The 22,846-nt window shown below is 44.4% G+C and overlaps 1 protein-coding gene across 1 annotated transcript in view; it reads right to left on the bottom strand.

Annotated features, from left to right (window-relative positions):
- Positions 1–520: 520 nt before the first annotated feature.
- The window catches only part of LOC119975644 (NLR family CARD domain-containing protein 3-like), a 61,408-nt gene continuing 39,082 nt past the window's right edge, over positions 521–22,846 (bottom strand). The window contains exons 10-11 of the mRNA XM_038815425.1: positions 5,195–5,362; positions 521–2,517 (exon numbers count right to left, since the gene is read on the bottom strand). Coding sequence (XP_038671353.1) covers positions 2,421–2,517; positions 5,195–5,362 — 265 coding nt within the window. The 3' untranslated portion in view covers positions 521–2,420. The remainder of the gene's footprint in view (positions 2,518–5,194; positions 5,363–22,846) is intronic.

The following is a 22,846-nucleotide window of genomic DNA, read 5'->3' as shown; positions in this document are numbered from 1 at the left end:
TCCCCAGGCATTGATTTGGTCCATTCACCACCCTGGCTGCTCCAACCCTGTCTTCTGCAGTGGTATCCAGGTCTGCCAACAGTCTTTTCATCCGTATTCTTTGTGTCTGTAGCTCCCCCTCTGTACTGTGGTGGCTGTGTCCAGTATCTGGACAAGCTCGAAAAGCCGAGATGATTGAGTCGCATTGGCTCCTGGGCTCCACATTGCCTCCACAGTCTAGCAAGTGAAAGGAGGTGTCTGCGCATTGGCAGGTGGAAGCTGCATAATGGATGAACGATCTTGAAATGATGAAGGGACCTGTTTCCTGTAAAATTAGACCAGCAGCCATGTTACTGCCAAGTGGATTGTGGAGCCTGAAATGGTCCCAGCATCGGGTTCCCAACACCCAGATAAATGCTCAGCCCACAGATTTTATACAGAAATGTTTCTATTACATGGAATACATGGATTTTTTTACAACATGGGATGGGGCCTTGGAAGCAAAAATGCTGTGTTACAATGCGAAGAAGTGACAACTGAACAAATGGAATGCGTGAATTTAATTATATTTGAATAGAGTTCACAATAAAATACATCCATTCATAAAATTCCAATTGTACAGAAATCAAAGAGTTATTTTCAAGAGTACAGCATATCATAATAAAGTAGAAATGTGCTGAAATAACTGAAACCTTATTGTAAATAGCATTATAAATATCATAACTATATAGATTGCATTGTACATAAAATCACCACCTCAATTTATTGTATGATTTGCATTGATCACTTTTTAAACAGTGTTTCAGCAACCAAAATAATATTGCAAATATGCATCTGAATTCTTTTTAGATTAAGGGCTTGGGTTTTGTGGTTGAAATGATGGTGAAATGGTCAGCATTTACTTTGTCAAACTGACAGCAATTGCTGGTAGTCTGCAACTAAACAGAGATCACAGAGCGTGGAGTCAGCGATGACATGTTAACATGTTGTTCCTCATAACAATTAGAAATGAATAAATTAACATAAACATCCACTTTTTGTGGTCTATTGAAAATATTTGAAAAAACTCCTGTTGTATGAGGAATAAATGGATTTTTAATGCCACAATGTCATAATTACAAATGAACAGCCTCATTGGCCTTAAAAAATAATTTTGTATTTGTGGAATGTTAAATTTCCCAATTCCATAATAAACATATTCTTGAAGTAATTATTTTCTTTTGAAGTTTATTTATAATATTTCAGCTTCTACCTTAACCATGCCGCAATCGCTATTTCACCGGCTGTAAAATTATAAAATGTGAATGATAAAACCTACTTGTCACTCCCTGGTTTGCTGTCTGTGAGAATTCATCAATGGGATTGGCTGCTTAGTCTACTTGGCAACATGACTATTGATAGTCACCAAAATGCTGGTACCAGAAGTAAATGAATATGGAAAAGACAAGATTCACAACACAGAACTTGCTAGATCTTTCTGAACAATTTCATTAGACATATGTGATGAATGCCATCACTTCACTCTGGCCACAAAATTCAGGCCAATGACAAGAACGAGCAGAAGATAATTGTTAACAAACAATAAAGATTATTTAACTTTACAGGTTACGGATAGTGGCCTCGAAATTGGATTACATTACATTTGTTTCTCAGGTGCAAAATGGACAACTAGTGGTCCAATATAGTGGGTGGCACGCCTGAAGTGCACCAATTGAAATGGCACCCCTTGGGTACCAAGGGCTTGGACCAGAAGGATGCAGATACTTCATTATTGCTGAAAAGAGAAACATGTTGCTGAAGTTTTTCATCTTGCACTCATCAAGACAAGTGCAAGAATGGCAAATTTCAAACAATCACGACAAATTATAATACAGGAAGAAAAGGTCCTGATTGTTGGGCAAGTCAACTCTGATTGGCCGAAGCTTTGTCATTGAGAGAGTGATGTAAAACTATAGTGACTCATGTGGAATTTTACATTCTTGCATGGCTAAAGCTTGGGAGGTGAAAAGTTGCTTCATTTAGATGGGTGACCATGAGCAAATCTAGCCCGTGAGGGACTGACATCAGACTGCAACATCGCGACATGTGCCAGAGGCATCTGCAACAACTAGCTGTGGCATAAAGATAATTTGAAGGCCTATTTTATGACGCGTCACTCTTAATACCTTCAAATGATAAATATTTCAATGCAATTTATTTCCAAGAATTAAGTATAGAAAATGTTTAAAGCAATAAACATTATTAATCACAAATGAACAAGACACTGGCATGTAATCTAACCAGAAAGCAGAGGATGCCAGCTTAGTTCTTTTTATCTATTTATTAATATGCATTGCATACTATATTACTATATTACTACATACTATATACTATACTATATTAAAATATTTTGTTGACAGAGGAATTATCAAAATCAATTACAAACGGCATCCAAAAATAGTTTATCTTCTTTCTACAATAATCTGAACTCCTGGTCTCTCCAGCCTCAGCTTCTTTATTGCCATCTGTCCATTTGTTGTGAAATGGTTCTGCTCGAGCCTACCCCAGAAAGAAATATTATGAGAAATTGATAACAATCCATACTGGAAATAGGATAGCTAATCTATGTCAACTCTTTATTGCTACATTCTACATCTCCTTATCTTTATATTTGAAATACCTTTAATCTGCATGGGTGTTAAGTGGGTCATCCATGTCCTCAAGCCTGTCAACTATTCAATTAGTTCAGAGGCGGAGCTGTATCATAACTCCATTTACCCAGGTTTGTTCCTTAACCATTAAAAGCCCTGCCAAACAATTGATTGGAAAAGTGAATTGTGCAGGGAGACTGGAGGACAGCCAATGTTACTCGTGCATTTACAAAGGGAGATGGAAGAAGTCCAAGAAAGTCTTGGTCAGTTTTCAGAACATCTCTGATAGGAAAGATAGACCCAAAGTTCCAGGTGAAAAGGTAGAGAAACCAAAAATACAATAAAGAGATGTCAGCATGGATTTCAAAACAAAAGCCTTGCTTAACCGACCTTATCAAAGAGGAAACAGGAAGAATAGACAAGATTAGTGTAATAGTTGCATAATGACTGGAATTATTTGAATTTGAGCTATTTGAATTTCCAAACTTTGTTGATAAGATACCACGTTAGTCTCATGACTAAGGTCAGAGAACGTTCAGCTACAGTAAAAATAGCAAAATGAATAGCAAGCTGGCAACAACTCAGAAAACCCAATTGGGGTTAAGGCCAGCAAAAGGTGTGAAGTGGTGTTCCACAAGGACCACTGCTTACAATTTAAATTAATAATTTGAATTCAGAAATCAGAAGTGCAATTTCTAAAAATATGGACAACACCAAATTGGGAGTATTGTTAACACAAAGGAAGGCGATGACAAAATACAGAAAGTATTAATAAACTGGCAACATGGATATTTAACTGGCAAATTAATTTCAACATTGATAAGTATGAGGAGTGCATTTTGGAAGAATGAGGAAGCCACAGCTTGGATATTAAATCTGAATGGGTGCAAAGGAATCTCGGAGTACAGATATACAAACCACTAAAAGTAGTCATGAGGTCGTAAAAAATGCAAATCATGCACCTGGCTTGATTTCCAGAGGGATAAGACTGAAAAGTAGGGAAATCATTTGAGGCTTGTATGGAACTGGAGTTATATTGCCCTCAGAGAATTGTAAACCATTCTGGCTTCCATGGCTGTCTCAGAGAAAGTCACAGATGAGCGACTGTTTTCCCACCGCCCCACCCCGCCCACGGCAAATTTGGGATCAGGAAACTTTCCCAACCTCTTGTTTCCCACCTCAGGAGGGAATCTTGCCCTGTGTATTGGAAAGTCTTCCTTAATACATTCATTGAAATTCACCAAATAACGGAATTCCCTCTGAATTCTTCAGAGAGAAATAGCATTCTGCAAAACAAAAGTCTTAATAAATCTGTACAAAATCCATGGGCGCGATTCTCCGCACTCACGACGGGGCGGAGAATAGCGGGCGGCGCAAATTTTTATGGCGACGCTGGTCCGACGCCCTCCCGCTATTCTCCCCCCCCCCCCCCCCCCACGCTCGCCCCCGACACGAATCGCTGCTCGCCGTTTTGTTACGGCGAGCAGTGATTCTCCCCTGGCCGATGGGCCGATTTCCAAGGCCTTTACGGCCTTCTTCACGAATTTTAATACACCTGCTATACAAGTTCGTGAAAACGGCGGCAAAGTGCCGTTCTGCACAACCATGCCACCGATTGGCACGGCCGCACCACGGCCATGCCAAGGGTGGCATGGGCCCGCGATTGGTGGGCACCGATCGCGGGCAGCGGGTCCGATTCCCGCGCACTCTTTCTCCCTCCGCCGCCCCGCAGGATAAGTCCGCGGGGCGGCTGAGGGGCATTACGGACCGCGCATGCGCGGGTCTGACGCATATGCGTGGATGACGTCATCCGCGCATGCGCGGGTTGGAGTCGTCCAATCCGCGCATGCGCGGCTGACATCATCATATGCGTCAGCCGTCGCTAACTTTGGCGCGCGGGCTTAGCGAAATTCATTAAGCCCGCGATGCCGTAGTTCATGGGGCCGCGATGCTAGCCCCGACCGGGGAGCAGAATCGGGTCCTGGGAGGGGGCGCGGAGGCTGCCGTGAAACACGGCTGTTTTCGTGGCAGCCTTCACGACTCTCCGCCTTTGCGGAGAATCGCGCCCCATGTGTCCACCGTGTTAACAGAGATGCTTCACAGTTGTAAATAACACATTGGGTAGAATTTAACAATTTTTTTCTGTGTTGGCTCAGGCGGGAAAAGCAGAACGCCGTCTGCCAGCTGCTTTGTCCGGTTTCCCAATTTTATATTCAAACACTTACAAAAAAATTTAAGGGGTGGGTCTCACAATCTAATGCTGGTGGGGCAAGCAACTCGACTGCTGAGAAATAAAGGGCGTCCCGATCAAACAAATTGAAAATAAAAAAAGAACCACCCTATCACACACAATCATGGGAAGCCCCCCCAGGAACCCCTGTCACCAATCTCCCCAATGGAAGCTCGTCCGCCAATGCCCAGACACTGCCCCCAGGCACTGTTTTATATAACAGAAATTCACTCCACATGCAGTATTTTTTTTTCCTTTTCTTCTGTAGTATTGGTATCTCAGCCCATGTGACAGAATTGGTGCAAACAAACTACACAGGCAATTTTAATGAAAAATAAATGGACGATAAACTCACCTTAGAACTTGCAGCTTGCTGCAGGTCAGAATGAAACTGCAGAAGTTCTGTAAGGAACTGTTTGTAAATAAGTTTGCACTTAAGTCAAGATGTGTTATTTTCTGTGCTGTGTTAAGTGCAGTCAAAAGTTTCTTAGAGCATGCATCGGTGAGAGATGTTTGCTTTAACCTAATAAGAAACAAAAAAAGAGTGGGTATAAGGGTTATTATAAAAATAATTTTGTTACAGTATTTATGATGGAGTCTGGTTGTTGTTACAGCACCCTGTGTGAGTACGCAGTCAGTCCCAGCCCCACAGACCCTGGAATCCAAACATAAGTGATTGTAACTAATGATTTATGTATTTTCCTGCGATCTTTATTCCTTAACTTCTCCAATAAGTTACAGGCACCAGATAGGAGTGCCTTCACAGGTCTGACTAGGAGTTTTTTAAATTGCATGGCAGAGAGAGAGAGCATCTTCCAGCTGCTTCTTGCCTGTGTATTTTTCACACAACTCAGGAGAAAATGGAGCTCTTCATATAACCCGCCTTTCGTCTGCAAGATTCTGAATGGCTCCATCAATCACAAGCAGAAACAGGAGATGGCTTAGGATTCCAGATTGGCTGCTTGCCAAGTCTATCAAACTTACATAAGGGGCTCTGCCACAGAAACTAAAGGCGAAATCCTGGATAGTTCATTAAACCAGGGGTGTTTGGGTTTTCCTAAAGTCTGTAGCTTAAGCAAAAAAGACTATTGTTGCAGCAGCCAGCAAGAACTGTAGATTAAAGACAGTCGGCAGGACAGGAGTTAAAAAGGAAACACCGAGCAAACAAAGGTTTTACAACAGTGTCCTAACATGTTTCTCCCTCCCATTTGTGCTTGATCTCTTATTAACTACACTTCATGCCACTGAGCAGAATCTATACAAGTACATGACTTGCGTAATTTGGGCTCTGAATTCTGATAGATTCAGGAAATACAGCAAATTCATTCAGTATTGCAAAATAGGACTGAAATATATGGACGATGGAAGGTGCTGACATGCTCCACGCCAACTCTGTCCTGCAGAGCGGTTGTGAGGTTTCCGCGCAACCTCAAACAAACCATTGTTTGCAGCAAACTACCCAGCCTTCAGAACAGCGACCACGACACCACACAACCCTGCCAGGGCAATCTCTGCAAGACGTGCCAGATCATCGACATGGATACCACCATTACACATGAGAACACCACCCACCAGGTACGCGGTACATACTCGTGCGACTCGGCCAATGTTGTCTACCTCATACGCTGCAGGAAAGGATGCCCCGAAGCGTGGTACATTGGCGAGACCATGCAGACGCTGCGACAACGAATGAACGGGCATTGCGCGACAATCACCAGGCAGGAATGTTCCCTTCCAGTCGGGGAACACTTCAGCAGTCAAGGGCATTCAGCCTCTGATCTCCGGGTAAGCGTTCTCCAAGGCGGCCTTCAGGACACCCGACAACGCAGAATTGCTGAGCAGAAACTTATAGCCAAGTTCCGCACGCATGAGAGCGGCCTCAACCGGGATCTTGGCCTGAACTTGCAAAATCCTACCAACTGTCCTGGCTTGAGACAATTCACACCTCTTTAACCTGGGATTACCCCTATCTCTGGATCTGTAAAGATTTGATTACCCGCAAATGCTCGCATTCCAAAGATTGTCTGGCATCTTTGACTTTGTCTATATATATGTTTCTGGAACATATCTCTTCATTCACCTGAGAAAGGAGCAGTGCTCCGAAAGCTCGTGTTTGAAACAAACCTGTTGGACTTTAACTTGGTGCTGTAAGACTTCTTACTGTGCTCACCCCAGTCTCACGCCAGCATCTCCACATCATCCCTCAAAGGGCACAGCAGGATGCAATGAAGCCCAAGGTCAAGCAGGATACTGTTGGGTTCCAGTTGGAGAGGGAGAACCTCAAATACACAGAGTTGTACATCAGGGCCACCCTCAAAAGGGGGGGGGGGGACACACCACAGGAGGGAACTAATCATTCAGATAACAAGACTTCCCAGGCTACCACCTGGAGTATTACAATTAAACAAGAGTCAGCCGACTGAGCCATGGAGAGGGCTCCTATTCCGAGGAAGAGAAGGAAAATATTCGCCACAACTCTCGGTCCATCCTGGAATCACCACCCACCCAGATGCATATCCAACCACACTTCACCGCCCATGAGCCCCAAAAATGAGTGCCCCAAATCCTGGGAGTAGCAGGATACAGACCACAGCGTCAGGCCTGGCCTAGCCCAGCACCACTGTCACCACAGAAAAAAACAACTCAGGAGAACCTGACTCCAAGGATTTTCACACCGCCTCGACCCTTATGACCCTCCAAGATTTCACAAACCCAGTCCCATATAGGGCAAAGCACTCCAGTCACCCACCCAATAAGAAAGGATATACAACTGAGTCCCAGCCAAGGGGAAACCCCAGCTCTGAGGAAGACAAAGCGTCAAGACATCCAGCTCGCGGGAGCTTTAGGAGGGAACATGAAGCAGACAACAACATAATCATCAGGGAACAAAGTTCAGGATAATAACTGAGTTGCAAAGCAGACCTCAGGATAAAGACTTCAAAAAAAAATCAAGGAAAAGGCAGGATCAGGATCAGTGAGCCCTCTTCAGGATCTCTCAAGGATTCTAAAGATCGGAACATGAGACATGATAAACTCCAGCATGCCATCTCACTAGAAACCTTAACGTCTTAACAGCCGAGGCTCCTGCCGGAGGGGATGACTCAACCAACTTGGACAACTCCAACCCTTCTTGACTGACATCTATAGCAGGGGAATACAGCACCAGTGATCAGAAGGCCAACACAACTCTAGGTCGGGTGCTGCATTCTCTAATCCACCAACCGCGTGTTTCTCGACCGTGCGCCGCTTGCTGGTGGTGATATACTAGCTTCCCACCGATTGTCCATGGGATTTCCCATTGTAACCACCCCACGTTGCCAGGAAACCCGCTGGTGAGGGTGCACTGCTGGCGGGAAAATGGAATCGCAATGACCGGAGGATTCCTGCCAGGCCCACGATGTTGTGCCGAACCTTTGTCCTAGATTAATCATAGATTATCATAGAATTTGAAATGAAATGAAAATGAAAATCGCTTATTGTCACGAGTAGGCTTCAATGAAGTTACTGTGAAAAGCCCCTAGTTGCCACATTCCGCCGCCTGTCCGGGGAGGCTGGTACCGGAATCGAACCGTGCTGCTGGCCTGCTTGGTCTGCTTTAAAAGCCAGCGATTTAGCCGAGTGAGCTAAACCAGCATAGATAGAGTGCAGAAGGAGGCCATTCGACCCATCGAGTCTGCACCGGCTCTTGGAAAGAGCACCCTACCCAAGGTCAACACCTCCACCCTATCCCCATAACCCAGTAACCACACCCAACACTTAGGGAAATTTTGGACACTAAGGGCAATTTATCATGGCCAATCCACCTAACCTGCACATCTTTGGACATTTATCTGCAGTCTGCAGTATCAAGTAATGTTTTATAGCTTTTATCAATCTCTCACCATTTAATGTCCTTACAAATGGGGTTATGGCGCATGTTGCATTGCACCCCATATTTGTGTTGGTGCTGTAGATATTTCAATGTCAGTAGAATTTTTTTTAATGTTCACTGTTGGTATAGTATTTAATTTAGTCATAAGCTTTTGCATACAAAAAGAATATTGCAGTCGGGGGGCCATCACTGAAGTTTATTTAAAATGCTTTAACTGAAATTTATGCGTTGGTAGTGCTGGTTGAACACACTGCTTCACCATTAGAGTCTTGACACTATTGGGCAACATGTGAACTTTCTGTAACCGTGCATGCAAAACTTCCAATTAAAAGATTTGCAAATAATATGTGGAATTGGTTTACTTTTTCTATTTAGTTTACTTGTGAATCATAGCTGACATTTTTCTCATCCCCATTCTCCTGCCTTCTCCCCATAACCCCTGATCCCCTTATTAATCAAGAATCTATCTATCTCTGCCTTAAAGACACTCAGTAATTTTGCCTCCACAGCCTTCTGCGGCAAAGAGTTCCACAGATTCACAGCACTCTGGCTGTGAATCGAGATTTCTGAAACATGGCATCCAATTCTTGAACTCAACTGGGAACCAGGCTTCGTATCACCCCTCCCCTGCTCCTCCTCTCTCTTTCCCAATACTGCCAGGATGAATGACAGGCCATGCAACAGAAACTCTACTGTACGAAGGCAGGCACCCACCAGGGACAGTGCCGTCTCCATCACAAAATCCTCCTCGTGCACCTCCAGAAAAACACCTCACAATTCTTGGAATTGGGCATGGACAACCTGCACCACAGAATCAAAACCTTCAGGCAGAACAGCACCCTTGCTGCCAGCCATCATCCCCCCCCGGCCAGGGGCCTGCACAGAAGCAACTGCACCACCAATGGCAGAGCCCGCCCCAATTCCCTCCAGCTCCCACGATCAAACATGGATTTGGATATATCATGTCGAAATACTGACCAGCAATTCTCAGGACAGAGAACCAAGTCAACCAAAGACAGTCAAAAAAGAAATGAGCATAAAGGTAAAAAGTCGGATTAAAAGATGACCAGAGCCAGAGGTCAGAAAATGCAGCCGCTCCTGCACTTACATCACATGATCTCTGGGTTTGAATATTCAGGGGAATCACACAATCAGCACAGGCCAATCCCTGAACAGCAAAGCGCCCTTTTAAGATCTTTTTCAAAGAGATCAGGCTGAGCGCTCCCGCCCGACTGTTCACCTCAAATATTTTATGGTGTGGCCAGCATATTATCAGGGTCAACTGGCTTGAAGCCAGAGAAGAATCCGTAGAATCACTACAGTGCAAAGGGAGGCCATTCGGTCCATCAAGCCTGCACCAACCCTCTGAAAGAGCACCCTACCTGGACCCACTCACCCACCCTATCCCAATAACCCCTTAACCTAAACGACACATCTTTGGACACTAAGGGGCAATTTAGCATGGTGGAAAGATCGGAGAAGGGCCAGAAAGGGAAAATTGTTAAGGATGTAACTCAGTTTATGGAAAGGTTAAAAATTTAATTGAGCTGAAAGCAAAGCTGGAAATCCTTTGGAAAAAAAGCAGAGAGATAATTTCACGCACGTACACACATATCTGGAAACAAAGGCTTTGAAAACAGGCTTTACCAGATGTTATCAGCTTAAGCTGATAACATTGCTCCTGCTTGTTTTGCTTCTGCAGAATTGTTCAGAAAAACAGGCCTAACAGTAAAACAGACATATTCAAGTTATTCAATCACGAGCTGGCTTTCTATAGACACTTCAGTCAACAATTCAGTCAGATTTTGCAGGAACGTTACTGAGTCGAAACCTGATGAACTGTTTCCTCATAGCTGAGACAAGACACCAGAAACTATGTTTTATACTTTTGACTGTAAGCATGAAACCGGTTTGTTACTTGTTTCAATGGGGTCCGACCTACTCTTATTCTCTAAGTGAATTTGAATTTGACATTTACTATATTTGAACGAATTAGTTTATCTTACATTTGCACTCTACTATTCAGTATATTGATATACTGTAATCAAAATTTAAGCATATACATTCCAGAAGAACCTCTGAAATGGTCTTTGTTGCTAGAGAAATTCAAGAAAAATGTTGATGTTACGATTCCAGGCCAGACCCCAACAGTCGCTAGGGTATTTGACAGAAATATTTTATTTTAATTTTGTAAGACTGAAGATACTTCGCTCCAGGAGTGATTACACAAAGAAATAGAGATATGGTGTATATGGTACATTAAAACAAACTTTATCACTAACACAGGATTAAAATCTTTAACATCACACCAGAAAATAACTTACAATTACCTCTTAAACAATGCGATACAATACCATGAATACAATACCTTTAACTGCTATCTTTACTCCCACTCAAACAGCAAGAAAAAAGAACCATCTCAGCTCTCAATCTACTGTTAAATACCACTGACATTGAGGAATACTTGCTTTACAGATATATTCTTTGATAAAGAGAGATTTATTGATCACTGCTTTGAAGAAAAGATCTGACTCCTGTTAGACCTATGCAGAAACTCTGGTCGTATTTCTTCAGAAGCTGTTTAAGTAGCTGTCCAAGTAGACCTGGCACAAGTAATTGAAGGTAGGACAGATGAGGAACAATGGCGGATGTTCAGGGAGATATTAAACACCTCTCAATTAAAGTATATTCCTGTGAGGAAATGTTCCATAGCTAAAACAGGAAGTCAAGGAGGGCATAAAGGCAAAAATCAGGGCATACCATGCTGTAAAAGCTAGTGATAAGCTGGAGGATTGGGATACATTAGAGGTCAGCAAAAGGCTACTAAAAATAGCTAAGATGAACTACAAAAGGAAACTGGCAGAAAACATAAACACTGATACCAAGAGCTTCTATAAGTATATAAAGAGGAAGAGACTAGCGAAAGTAAATGTTGGTCCTTCAGATGATGACACTGGTGAGATAATAATGGGGAACACAGAGATGGCGGAGGCACGGAACCATTATTTTGCTTCTGTCTTCACAGTAGAGGGTAATAAACATTTTCCAAGAACTGCAGTTAATGCAGAGGAACTTAGTGCAATAACCATCACTAGGGAGAAGGTATTGAATAAACTAACGGGACTAACGGCAGATAAATATCCAGGACCGGAATGGCCTGCAACCTCGGATATTAAAAGAGGTGACAGTGGATAGTGGCAGAGATAGTGGGTTCATTCGTTGTGATATTTCAAAATTCCCTGGATTCTGGAAAAGTCCCGGTGGATTGGAAACACACCAATGTGACTCCCCTATTCAAAAATGGAGAGAGGCAAAAAGTAGGAAACAACAGAACGGTTAGATTGACCATTAAAGAGGAGATGACTGAAAATTTGGAAAGACAAAGCTCAATCTACCATTGTCAGCATGGTTTTATAAAGGGTAAGTCATACTTGACAAACTGGCTTGAGTTCTTTGAGGATGTAACCAGCAAGGTGGATAATGGGGAACTTGTGGATGTGATATATCTAGTCTTCCAGAAGGCGTCTGACAAGGTGCCGCATAAAAGATTGATCCAGAAGGTGAGATCACAGGGGGTTGGGGGTAGAATACTAGAATAGATTGAGAATTGGCTGACTGTTAGAAAGCAGAGGGTCGGGTTAAATGGGTCCTTCTCTGGCTGGCAAACCATAACTAGTGGGGTGCCGCAGGGTTCAGTCCTCGGAGTTCAACTGTTTACAATCTGTATAAATGATCTGCAAACAGGGACAGAGTGTAACATTGCAAAATTTGCAGATGATTCTCAAATAGGTGGGAAAGCAGGCAGTGAAGAGGAGATACAGGTTTTACAGACTGATATAGGTAGGTAAGGAGATTGGGCCAAAATCTGGAAGATGGAGTTAATGTAGATAAGTGTGAGGTTATCTATTTTGGCCGAAAAAGTAGTCAGGCAAATTATTATCTAAATGGAAAGCAAATTCAAAATGTGCCTGGGAAGAGGGATCTGTGTGTCTTTGCTCACGAATTGCAGAAAGTCTGTGTGCAGGTACAAAATGTCATAAGAAAGGCGAATGGAATGTTGGCGATTATTGCAAAAGAATTGGAGTATAAAAGTAGAGAATTATTGTTGCAATTGTATAGGGTTTGGTGAGACCACATCTGGAGTATTGTCTGCAGTTTTGGTCCCTTTATTGGAGGAAGAATGTGGTGGCATTGGAAGCAGTTCAGAAGAGGTTCATCAGATTGATTCCGGGGATGAAGGAGTTGAGGAAAGATTAAACAGTTTGGGCTTATACCCGCTGAAGTTTAGAAGGATGAGAGGGGATGTGATCGAGGTATATAAAATTTTAAAAGGGATTGATAAAGTAAATGTAGACCAAATGTTTCCCCTTGTGGTCACAGATATAGGTTGAGAGGCAGTAGATTTAAAACTGAGATGAGGACTACTTCTCGCAGAGGGTGGTCAATTTGTGGAACTCACTGCCGCATAGTGTAGTGGAATCTGAGCCATTAAATGGGTTCAAGAAGGAGATACATATATTTCTGATTGAAAAAAACATGTTAAAGGATTATGGGGAACAGGGAGGAAGGTGCCTTTAAAGGAAAAGCTTGTTCAAAATGGCAACAACTTGGTTGAAAATGTGCATTGTACTTTGACTCCAAATGTCCTCATGATATGACAGGGAGGTGGCAGAGAAGGAAAGAAAAGAAAGCAAATCCGACCGTCTGAATCCCAATACACGTGGGTGTTCTATTCCATGTGCCCAAAGATCAATGGGTTGAGAACAGCCTCTTCAGCTCCAAGACAGAAACTAATGACCCTGAGTAGATGTCATGCTCAAATTGAGGAACAGAAAATCTTTGGTACCATTCTAATAGACCTCCTCTGCACCCTCTGCAATCTTGGCAAAGATTTAGACCTTTTTCCAAAAAGAAGCCAACTTTAAGTTTCTATCACCATGCTGTGTTGTACGCCTGCTACATACAGACATTGTATACATTGGCAACACTGGTAGAAATTTCGCCAATGGCTTTATCCTATCAACTCTCCCTTCTTTTACATCATGCGGCGATGTCGGCGTTGGACTGGGGTGAGCACAATAAGAAGTCTTACAACACTAGGTTGAAATCCAACAGGTTTGTTTCAAACACTAGCTTTCGGAGCACTGCTCCTTCCTCAGGTGAAAGGACTTCTTACTGTTTTTTTACATCAGCTGCAATGGGGAATGGATTCGAAAACTGCCCAAACACGAAGAAAACAGTGGGGAAACACAAATCAGGCTTTCGAAAGACTCTCCAGCCACTACAGGAAAAACAGATTGAGATTCTTAATCTAAAAATGACAGAGAAATACCAACAAGGTGTCTGCCATACAAGTTAGCATGATTTGAATGAGGGCTTGTGAGGGTCACTTTAAATCTTGCTTGCTCATTTTCTAATCCGTAGACAATCATCTCTGGATGAAGTTAGAAAACATTGGGAGCAGCAGTGAGCCTGACAAAAATAGTGGCTGGATCCCAATTGTGTCGCCCCGGACAATAATTTAAATATATTTTAGTCTCGTGCCCATTTCTCTCAAGAATACAGGATCCAAAATTGAGTTGCCTGCCGGGAATGGGTTCAGGTTCAGGTGAGGGATTTTGGCAGGAAGCAGGTGTTGACCTTTCCCCACCTACTGCCCAGCTGCTACAGGACAAGGTGGTGTCTAAAACAGGGGTAGGGAAGGGTAGAGTGTCGGAAATTTATAAAGACTTAATGGACTGGGAGGGAGCCCCGATAGGGGTAGTGAAACGTAAGTGGGAGGGAGAGCTGGTGAGGGAAGTGGAGGCTGGGCTGTGGGAGGAGGCTTTGAGGAGGGTGAATGCATCCTCTTTGTGTGCTAGATTTAGCCTTATTTAGTTAAAACGGTGCACTGGGCACATATGACTGTGGCTCGGATGAACGCTTTTTTTGGAGGGGCGGAGGATAGGTGTGGGCAGTGCGCGGGGTGGGCCCACAAATCATGTCCACATGTTTTGGGTCTGTCCGAAGCTTGGGGGATTCTGGCGGGGGTTTGCCGACGTTATGTCAGAGGTCTTGGGGGTGAAGGTGGTCCCGAGTCCAGAAGTGGCAATCTTTGGAGTGTCAGAAGACCCAGGAGTCCTGGTGGCGAAAGAGGCCAATGTGTTAGTCTTTACCTCCATGGTAGCCCGGAGACAGATCTTATTGGAATGGCGGGACTCGGGACCGCCAAAACCGGGAGTTTGGGTGAACGACCTAGCAGAGTTCCTCATGCTGGAGAAGAAAAAGTTCACCTTGAGGGGGTCTGCGGAGGTGTTTGCCCGGAGATGGCAGCCGCTCATCGGCTTCTTCGAAAATGGTTAAGATGTCAGCAGTGGGGCGGGGGGGGGGGGGGGGGGGGGGCAGTTACATTACTCTACTATTTTACTAAAAGAAGTAACAAATTTATTTTTAAATGAATAACACCTTGAATAAAATACCTCCAGAGAAAGTAATTCCATATAAATGCCTAAGTGTAAAGGAGCTATTATCCAACAGTTTCATTTCAAAACGGCAGCACGGTAGCATTGTGGATAGCACAATCGCTTCACAGCTCCAGGGTCCCAGGTTCGATTCCGGCTTGGGTCACTGTCTGTGCGGAGTCTGCACATCCTCCCCGTGTGTGCGTGGGTTTCCTCCGGGTGCTCCGGTTTCCTCCCCCAGTCACAAAGATGTGCAGGTTAGGTAGATTGGCCATGATAAATTGCCCTTAGTGTCCAAAATTGCCCTGAGTGTTGGGTGGGGTTATTGGGTTATGGGGATTGGGTGGAGGTGTTGACCTTGGGTAGGGTGCTCTTTTCAAGAGCCGGTGCGGACTCGATGGGCCGAATGGCCTCCTTCTGCACTGTAAATTCTATGATGAAAACCCATATCATAGAACTGGGCTTAGATATTGAACTCTGGCGCCCCAGTGTGGCCTATTTAAAAGGTGCAAGATGTGACTGAAGATGAATCTTAATGTGAATTATTTCCTGGCAGACCGTTGGATACAACAATAGTTTATGTTTATATAATAATCTTTATTGTTGTCACAATTAGGCTTACATTAACATTGCAATGAAGTTACTGTGAAAATCCCCCAGTCGCCACATTCCGGCACTGAGGGTGAATTCAGAAAGTCCAATTCACCTAACAGAACGTCTTTCGGGACTTGTGGGAGGAAACCGGAGCCCCGGAGGAAACCCACGAGACACAGGGAGAAAGTACAGACTCCACACAGAAAGCCACCCAAGCCGGGATTCCAACCTGGGACCCTGGAGCTGTGAAGCAACAGTGCTAACCACTGTGCTACCATGCCGCCCAATATGGCACCTTTAGTGTAATTACGCACTCCCAATTTGCTTTACAGAAGTATTATAAAGGAGAATTTGACATTGAGCCACATAAGGGGATACCCAGGCATATGCAAAAACTTGGTGAAAGGGAAAGTAGGTTTTAAGGAGTGTTATTGGTGTGTAATCCAGAGGCCCAGGAAGTGGGCTTGAATCCCATCCTGGGAGCAGGTGGAGTGATAAAGATCAGGGATACTCTAGAGGCCGAAAATAGAGGAGGGTTTAGGGCTGGTCTCCCGAGTTGGAGTCTAAGTGCTGATGATGCAGAAAAGTGTGAGGTGGTTCATTTTGGAAGGAGTAACAGGAATACAGAGTACTGGGCTAATGGTAAGATTCTTGGTAGTGTGGATGAGCAGAGAGATCTCGGTGTCCATGTCCATAGATCCCTGAAAGTTGCCACCCAGGTTGATAGGGTTGCTAAGAAGGCGTACGGTGTGTTAGCTTTTATTGGTAGAGGGATTGAGTTTCGGAGCCATGAGGTCATGTTGCAGCTGTACAAAACTCTGGTGCGGCCGCATTTGGAGTATTGCGTGCAGTTCTGGTCGCCGCATTATAGGAAGGATGTGGAAGCATTGGAAAGGGTGCAGAGGACATTTACCAGAATGTTGCCTGGTATGGAGGGAAGATCTTATGAGGAAAGGCTGAGGGACTTGAGGCTGTTTTCGTTAGAGAGAAGGTTAAGAGGTGACTTAATAGAGGCATACAAGATGATCAGAGGATTAGATAGGGTGGACAGTGAGAGCATTTTTCCTCGAATGGTGATGGCTAGCACGAGGGTACATAGCTTTAAATTGAGGGGAGATAGGTATAGGACAGATGTCAGAGGTGGGTTCTTTACTCAGAGAGTAGTAAGGGCGTGGAATGCCCTGCCTGCAACAGTAGTGGACTCACCAACATTAAGGGCATTTAAATGGTCATTGGATAGACATATGGATGATAATGGAATAGTGTAGAAGGGCTTTAGAGTGGTTTCACAGGTCGGCACAACATCGAGGGCCGAAGGGCCTGTTTTGCATTGTAATGTTCTATTATTGTTCTTTTATGATGGCATATTGAGTGAATTACGGCTGAGTTGCAGGTGAAATGTCATGTGTTTTTCAATTATACAACAGGGAAATACTGGTAATGAATCCAAGATCCTATTTTGGGTGGCAAAACCAACTCAATGGATATGAGAAAAGGTTGAGGGACTTGAGGCTGTTTTCGTTAGAGAGAAGGTTAAGAGGTGACTTAATAGAGGCATACAAGATGATTAGAGGATTATATAGGGTGTACAGTGAGAGCCTTTTTCCTCGGATGGTGATGGCTAGCATGAGGGGACATAGCCTTACCAACTTTTACGGATGCACCATAGAAAGCATCCTATCGGGCTGCATCACAGCCTGGTATGGCAACTGCTCGGCCCAGGACCGCAAGAAACTTCAGAGAGTCGTGAACACCGCCCAGTCCATCACACGAACCTGCCTCCCATCCATTGACTCCATCTACACCTCCCGCTGCCTGGGGAAAGCGGGCAGCATAATCAAAGATCCCTCCCACCCGGCTTACTCACTTTTCCAACTTCTTCCATTGGGCAGGGGATACAGAATTCTGAGAACACACATAAACAGACTCAAAAACAGCTTCTTCGCCACTGTCACCAGACTCCTAAATGAACCTCTATGGACTGACCTCATTAACACTACACCCTGTATGCTTCACCCGATGCCGGTGTTATGACGTTACATTGTATATCTTGTGTTGCCCTATTATGTATTTTCTTTTATTGCCTTTTCTTCCCATATACTTAATGATCTGTTGAGCTGCTCGCAGAAAAATACTTTTCACTGTACCTCGGTACACATGACAATAAACAAATCCAATCCAATCCAATCCAAAATGCCACCATGTGGTTTTCCACTTGCACTTTTGGTAGACGAGGGTGTTTGTTATAATGAGGACATGCTGGATGATCCGTAGGGTGTGGTTCCCCAGCCAGGAGAGAGTGGGACAGCCTTCTTTTAATGGCACCTTTTCTAGCCCCTTCCTCACTTGGTGTGAGCAGAGAGAATCCTCAAGAGGACAGCTCAATCACTGATGCTGCTGCCCAACACCTTTGTCCCAACAAAGATATTCAAGGACCTTGGTGTAGCTTTTGCTTTTGCGCAGACCCTTGACTAGGAACTCCCAGGTTCACAGCCCTACCCCTGTCACCAATACTTAATCATCACAGGACTTGACAAATGCTTTAAAAGCATGTACTAGACTTTTTTAACATAGGGGCCTTAGAAGTAGGGTTGGTGTTCAGATTTTGCTGACATGTCAGACCGGGACGACTCGGACTACCTTTCTGCGACAGACTTAATTTGTCTTTACAACCGATGAGACACGCACTTTCCTTTGCTTATTCTGCTGTTGAGGACTTTTATGATTGCACTGACTCTGGCACTCTGCCCCCGACTTTGCCACCATGGTTAGCCTTACCAGGAGCCAGGAGCTTCCATTGGCATCAATCAAGGGATCGGCAGAGTTCACAAGCCGCTCTACCATGTCAATGTTGATGAAGATGTTATGGAAAAGTTGCATTCTGACCTTGATGAAATCCTCACAAACATCTCAAAAGAAAAAGGCTCCTTTTAGAGGCTCTAATGCCTGGTCGTAATTCCCCTGTCTCAACAGAACCATTGGGAAATCTTTGTGGAAAAAGGCAATGAAATGGCAGCCTTCTGCTGACAAAGTGTACCCAGCATGTCCTTATTATAACAAACACCCTCGTCTACCAAAAGTGCAAGTGGAAAACCACATGGTGGCATTTTGGATTGGATTGGATTTGTTTATTGTCACGTGTACCGAGGTACAATGAAAAGTATTTTTCTGCAAGCAGCTCAACAGATCATTCAGTACATGGGAAGAAAAGGGAATTAAACAAAATTCAAGAAAATACAAGAAAATACATAATAGGGCAACACAAGATATGTAACTACATAAGCATTGGCATCGGATGAAGCATACAGGGTGTAGTGCTAATGAGGTCAGTCAGTAAGAGGGTCATTTAGGAGTCTGGTGACAGTGGGGAAGAAGCTGTTTCTGAGTCTGTTCGTGCGTGTTCTCAGACTTCTGTATCTCCTGCCCAATGGAAGAAGTTGGAAAAGTGAGTAAGCCAGGTGGGAGGGATCTTTGATTATGCTGCCCGCTTTCCCCAGGCAGCGGGAGGTGCAGATGGAGTCCATGGATGGGAAGCAGGTTCGTGTGATGGTCTGGGCGGTATTCATGACTCTCTGAAGTTCCTTGTGGTCCTGGGCTGAGCAGTTGCCATACCAGGCTATGATGCAGCCCGATAGGATGCTTTCTATGGTGCATCTGTAAAAGTTGGTAAGGGTTAATGTGGACATGCCGAATTTCCTTAGTTTCCTGAGGAAGTATAGGCGCTGTTGTGCTTTCTTGGTGATAGCGTCGATGTGAGTGGACCTGGACAGATTTTTGGTGATGTGCACCCCTAGGAATTTGAAACTGCTAACCATCTCCACCTCGGCCCCGTTGATGCTGACAGGGGTGTGTACAGTACTTTGCTTCCTGAAGTCAATGACCAGCTCTTTAGTTTTGCTGGCATTGAGGGAGAGCTTGTTGTCGTTACACCACTCCACCAGGTTCTCTATCTCCCTCCTGTATTCTGACTCGTCGTTATTCGAGATTAGGCCCACTATGGTCGTATTGTCAGCAAATTTGTAGATGGAGTTGGAACGAAGTTTTGCCATGCAGTCGTGTGTGTACAGGGTGTAGAGTAGGGGGCTAAGTACGCAGCCTTGCGGAGCACCGGTATTGAGGACTATTGTGGAGGAGGTGTTGGTGTTCGTTCTTACTGATTGTGGTCTGTTGGTCAGAAAATCGAGGATCCAGTTGCAAAGTGGAGAGCCAGGCCCTAGATTTTGGAGCATTGATATGAAAATGAAATGAAAATGAAAATCGCGTATTGTCACGAGTAGGCTTCAATGAAGTTACTGTGAAAAAGCCCCTAGTCGCCACATTCCGGCGCCTGTCCGGGGAGGCTGGTATGGGAATCGAACTGTGCTGCTGGCCTGCTTGGTCTGCTTTAAAAGCCAGCGACTTAGCTCAGTGAGCTAAACCAGCCCCTGATATGAGCGTGGCTGGGAGTATGGAGGTGATGCGCTTCATGATCAGCCTCTCGAAGCACTTCATTACAACTGACGTCAGGGCCACCGGGCGGTAATCATTGAGGCATGTTGCCTGGTTCTTCTTCGGTACCGGTATGATGGTGGTCTTCTTGAAGCAGGTGGGGACCTCGGAGTGGAGTAGGGACAGGTTAAAGATGTCTGTGAATACCTCTGCCAGCTGGTCTGCGCATGCTCTGAGTGCACCACCAGGGATCCAGTCCGGGCCCGTCGCCTTCCGCGGGTTCACTTTCAGGAAGGCCGATCTGACTTCGGAAGCTGTGATGGTGGGTATGGGTGAATTATGGGTTGCTGGGGCACTCGACAGCGGATTGTTGGTTACCTGCTCAAGCCGAGCATAGAATGCATTAAGTTCATCGGGGAGGGGTGCGCTGCTGCCAGAGATACTGCTCGGCTTTGCTTTGTAGCCCGTTATGTTGTTTAGTCCTTGCCACAACAGCCGAGAGTCTGTCTGTGACTCGAGCTTAGTTTCGTCAAAGCATTGGCACCTCCTGGATTATATCATTGTTCAGGCCAAAGAACCAAGTGATAATTGTATCATTCAATACATCTAAGGAACTGATGGCTGCTGGACAAACCATTGGCTTGTTCAATTGGTGATGAACGTCCACCCAGCACCAAAACATTGCAAGACCCAAAAGTCAAAAATGAAGATTACTGTCTCAGCCCTAAAGCAGCCAGACCAAAAAGATGAATTCCAAATAGAGCTCATGAAAAATCTGGAAAATCTTCACACATCCATCTTAATTCCAGAACAGTGCGATCAAATCAGGTTCGCTGTACTAGACTCCTGTGACCGGATCACTGAATTCCAACATCATCATCGGCAGGTCTGATTCAATGAAATCAATGCTGAAGTATGTCACCTCTTACAACCAAACTGAGTAGCCTTCATTGCTTGGAAAAATAATCCCAGGTCACAACTCAAGAAGGCAACATTCGAACAACTCGACTCTGATACCCAAAGACAATTCCAGAAGATAAAGGATATGTGTTGGGAGGAGGAAGCCTGAGAGATCCAACAAAAGCTAACCATCATGACACGTAAAGCTTTTTTGTAAGTTAATAGGGCCATCTATCATGGTGGCATGGTGGTTAACACTGCTGCCTCACGGCTCCAGCAACCCGGGTTCAATTCCGGCCTCGGGTGACTGCCTGTGTGGAGTTTGCACATTCTCCCTGTGTCTGCGTGGGTTCCTTCCGGGTGCTCCGGTTTCTTCTCACAGCCCGAAGATGTGTAGGTTAGGTTTATTGGCCATGCTAAATTGCCCCTTAGTGTCCAACAGGTGAAGAAGCAGTGACAGATATTTAAGGGAATATTTTGTAATGCTCAAAGATATATTCATTTAAGGAAGAAAAAGTCTACCAGGAGGATGCACCATCTATGGCTATGGAAGTTAAGGATGGTATCAATTTGAAAGAAAGAATGTACAATGTTACAATGATTAGTGCTATCCCAGAAGATTGGGGAAGTTTTAGAAACCAGCAAAGGACGACTAACAAAACATAGAGAAATTGTAGATTGGAAGAAAAATAGCAGAATATATAGAAATGGACAGTAAAAGCTGTAGCCATCTAAGGTGGCCACCTGCAAAGGACCATGGGATTTATGGCCAACCCAGGACTCAAACAGATACACAGCCTATGTGTATCCAAAACACAGGTAACCAGACCTGATCGAAACCCCCGCTTGTTTGCATTTTAATGGCTCATTTTCCCAGGACAATAGAACTCCAATCAAGCAACCGGTACAGCTACAGACTGATTGGCACCACTCCCCTTACCCAGAAAGCACAACTGCCAAGGTCAATGACCGCTAAGGACCCACCCAGATACCAAGGCACCCGCCCCTTTATTGGTCGAAACCGAAGAGAGTGATCAGAGCCCTGTTGAACTATTGGGTCCAAGATCAAGGACCGCCCCAAAGAGTGCGAAATCCCAGGGGGATAAAAGAGAGCGCAGCCATGTGTTCTGGCTCTTTTGGATCCGGCCTGTGCCAACCCAATTGCAGCAGCAACAGCCAGCTAAGTTTAAGACCAACGATCACTCCCTGACAGATGAGCCCAGCAGAGACAGAGCCACTTTCTTCAAACCAGCCAAGTGAAATCCAGATAAAAGCCTTATCTATTTGCACAGTGCCGGTCGCCCTGAAGTTAAGTATAGGTTATTGTAGCTGATAGGTGTAGTTTAACTTGTAGTAGATATTGTGTTTACATGTTGACATAATTCTTGTGTATGTAAATAAACCATTTTTTGAACTAACTAACTGGTTGTGTGGTCATTTGATCGATATAAGGTAAGGCTTGTGGTTCACCGAGATAAATAGAAATACCCACAGTATTGGCGACGCTGTTGGGACCAAAACAGAGCAACATTATTGGCGTCTCCGGTGGTAAAAACACCAACAAAGCTTCTTCAGGTATAGAATTAGAAATAGAGTAGTTAGACTGAGCAGAGGTCCCTTTGAGGGTGAGACTGGAAAATGAATCATGGGAAACCAGGAAATGGTGAAGGCTTTGAACAAGTATTTTATACACATCTTCACAGTGTAAGACACAAAAAAAGTCTCAAGGATAGTTAAAAAAACAAGAGACAAAGGGGAGGAGGAATTTAGGATA

The sequence above is a fragment of the Scyliorhinus canicula genome, chromosome 13, assembly GCF_902713615.1.
Source record: "Scyliorhinus canicula chromosome 13, sScyCan1.1, whole genome shotgun sequence".
Classification (NCBI taxonomy): Eukaryota; Metazoa; Chordata; class Chondrichthyes; order Carcharhiniformes; family Scyliorhinidae; genus Scyliorhinus; species Scyliorhinus canicula.
This window is presented reverse-complemented; position numbering and strand designations above follow the sequence as displayed.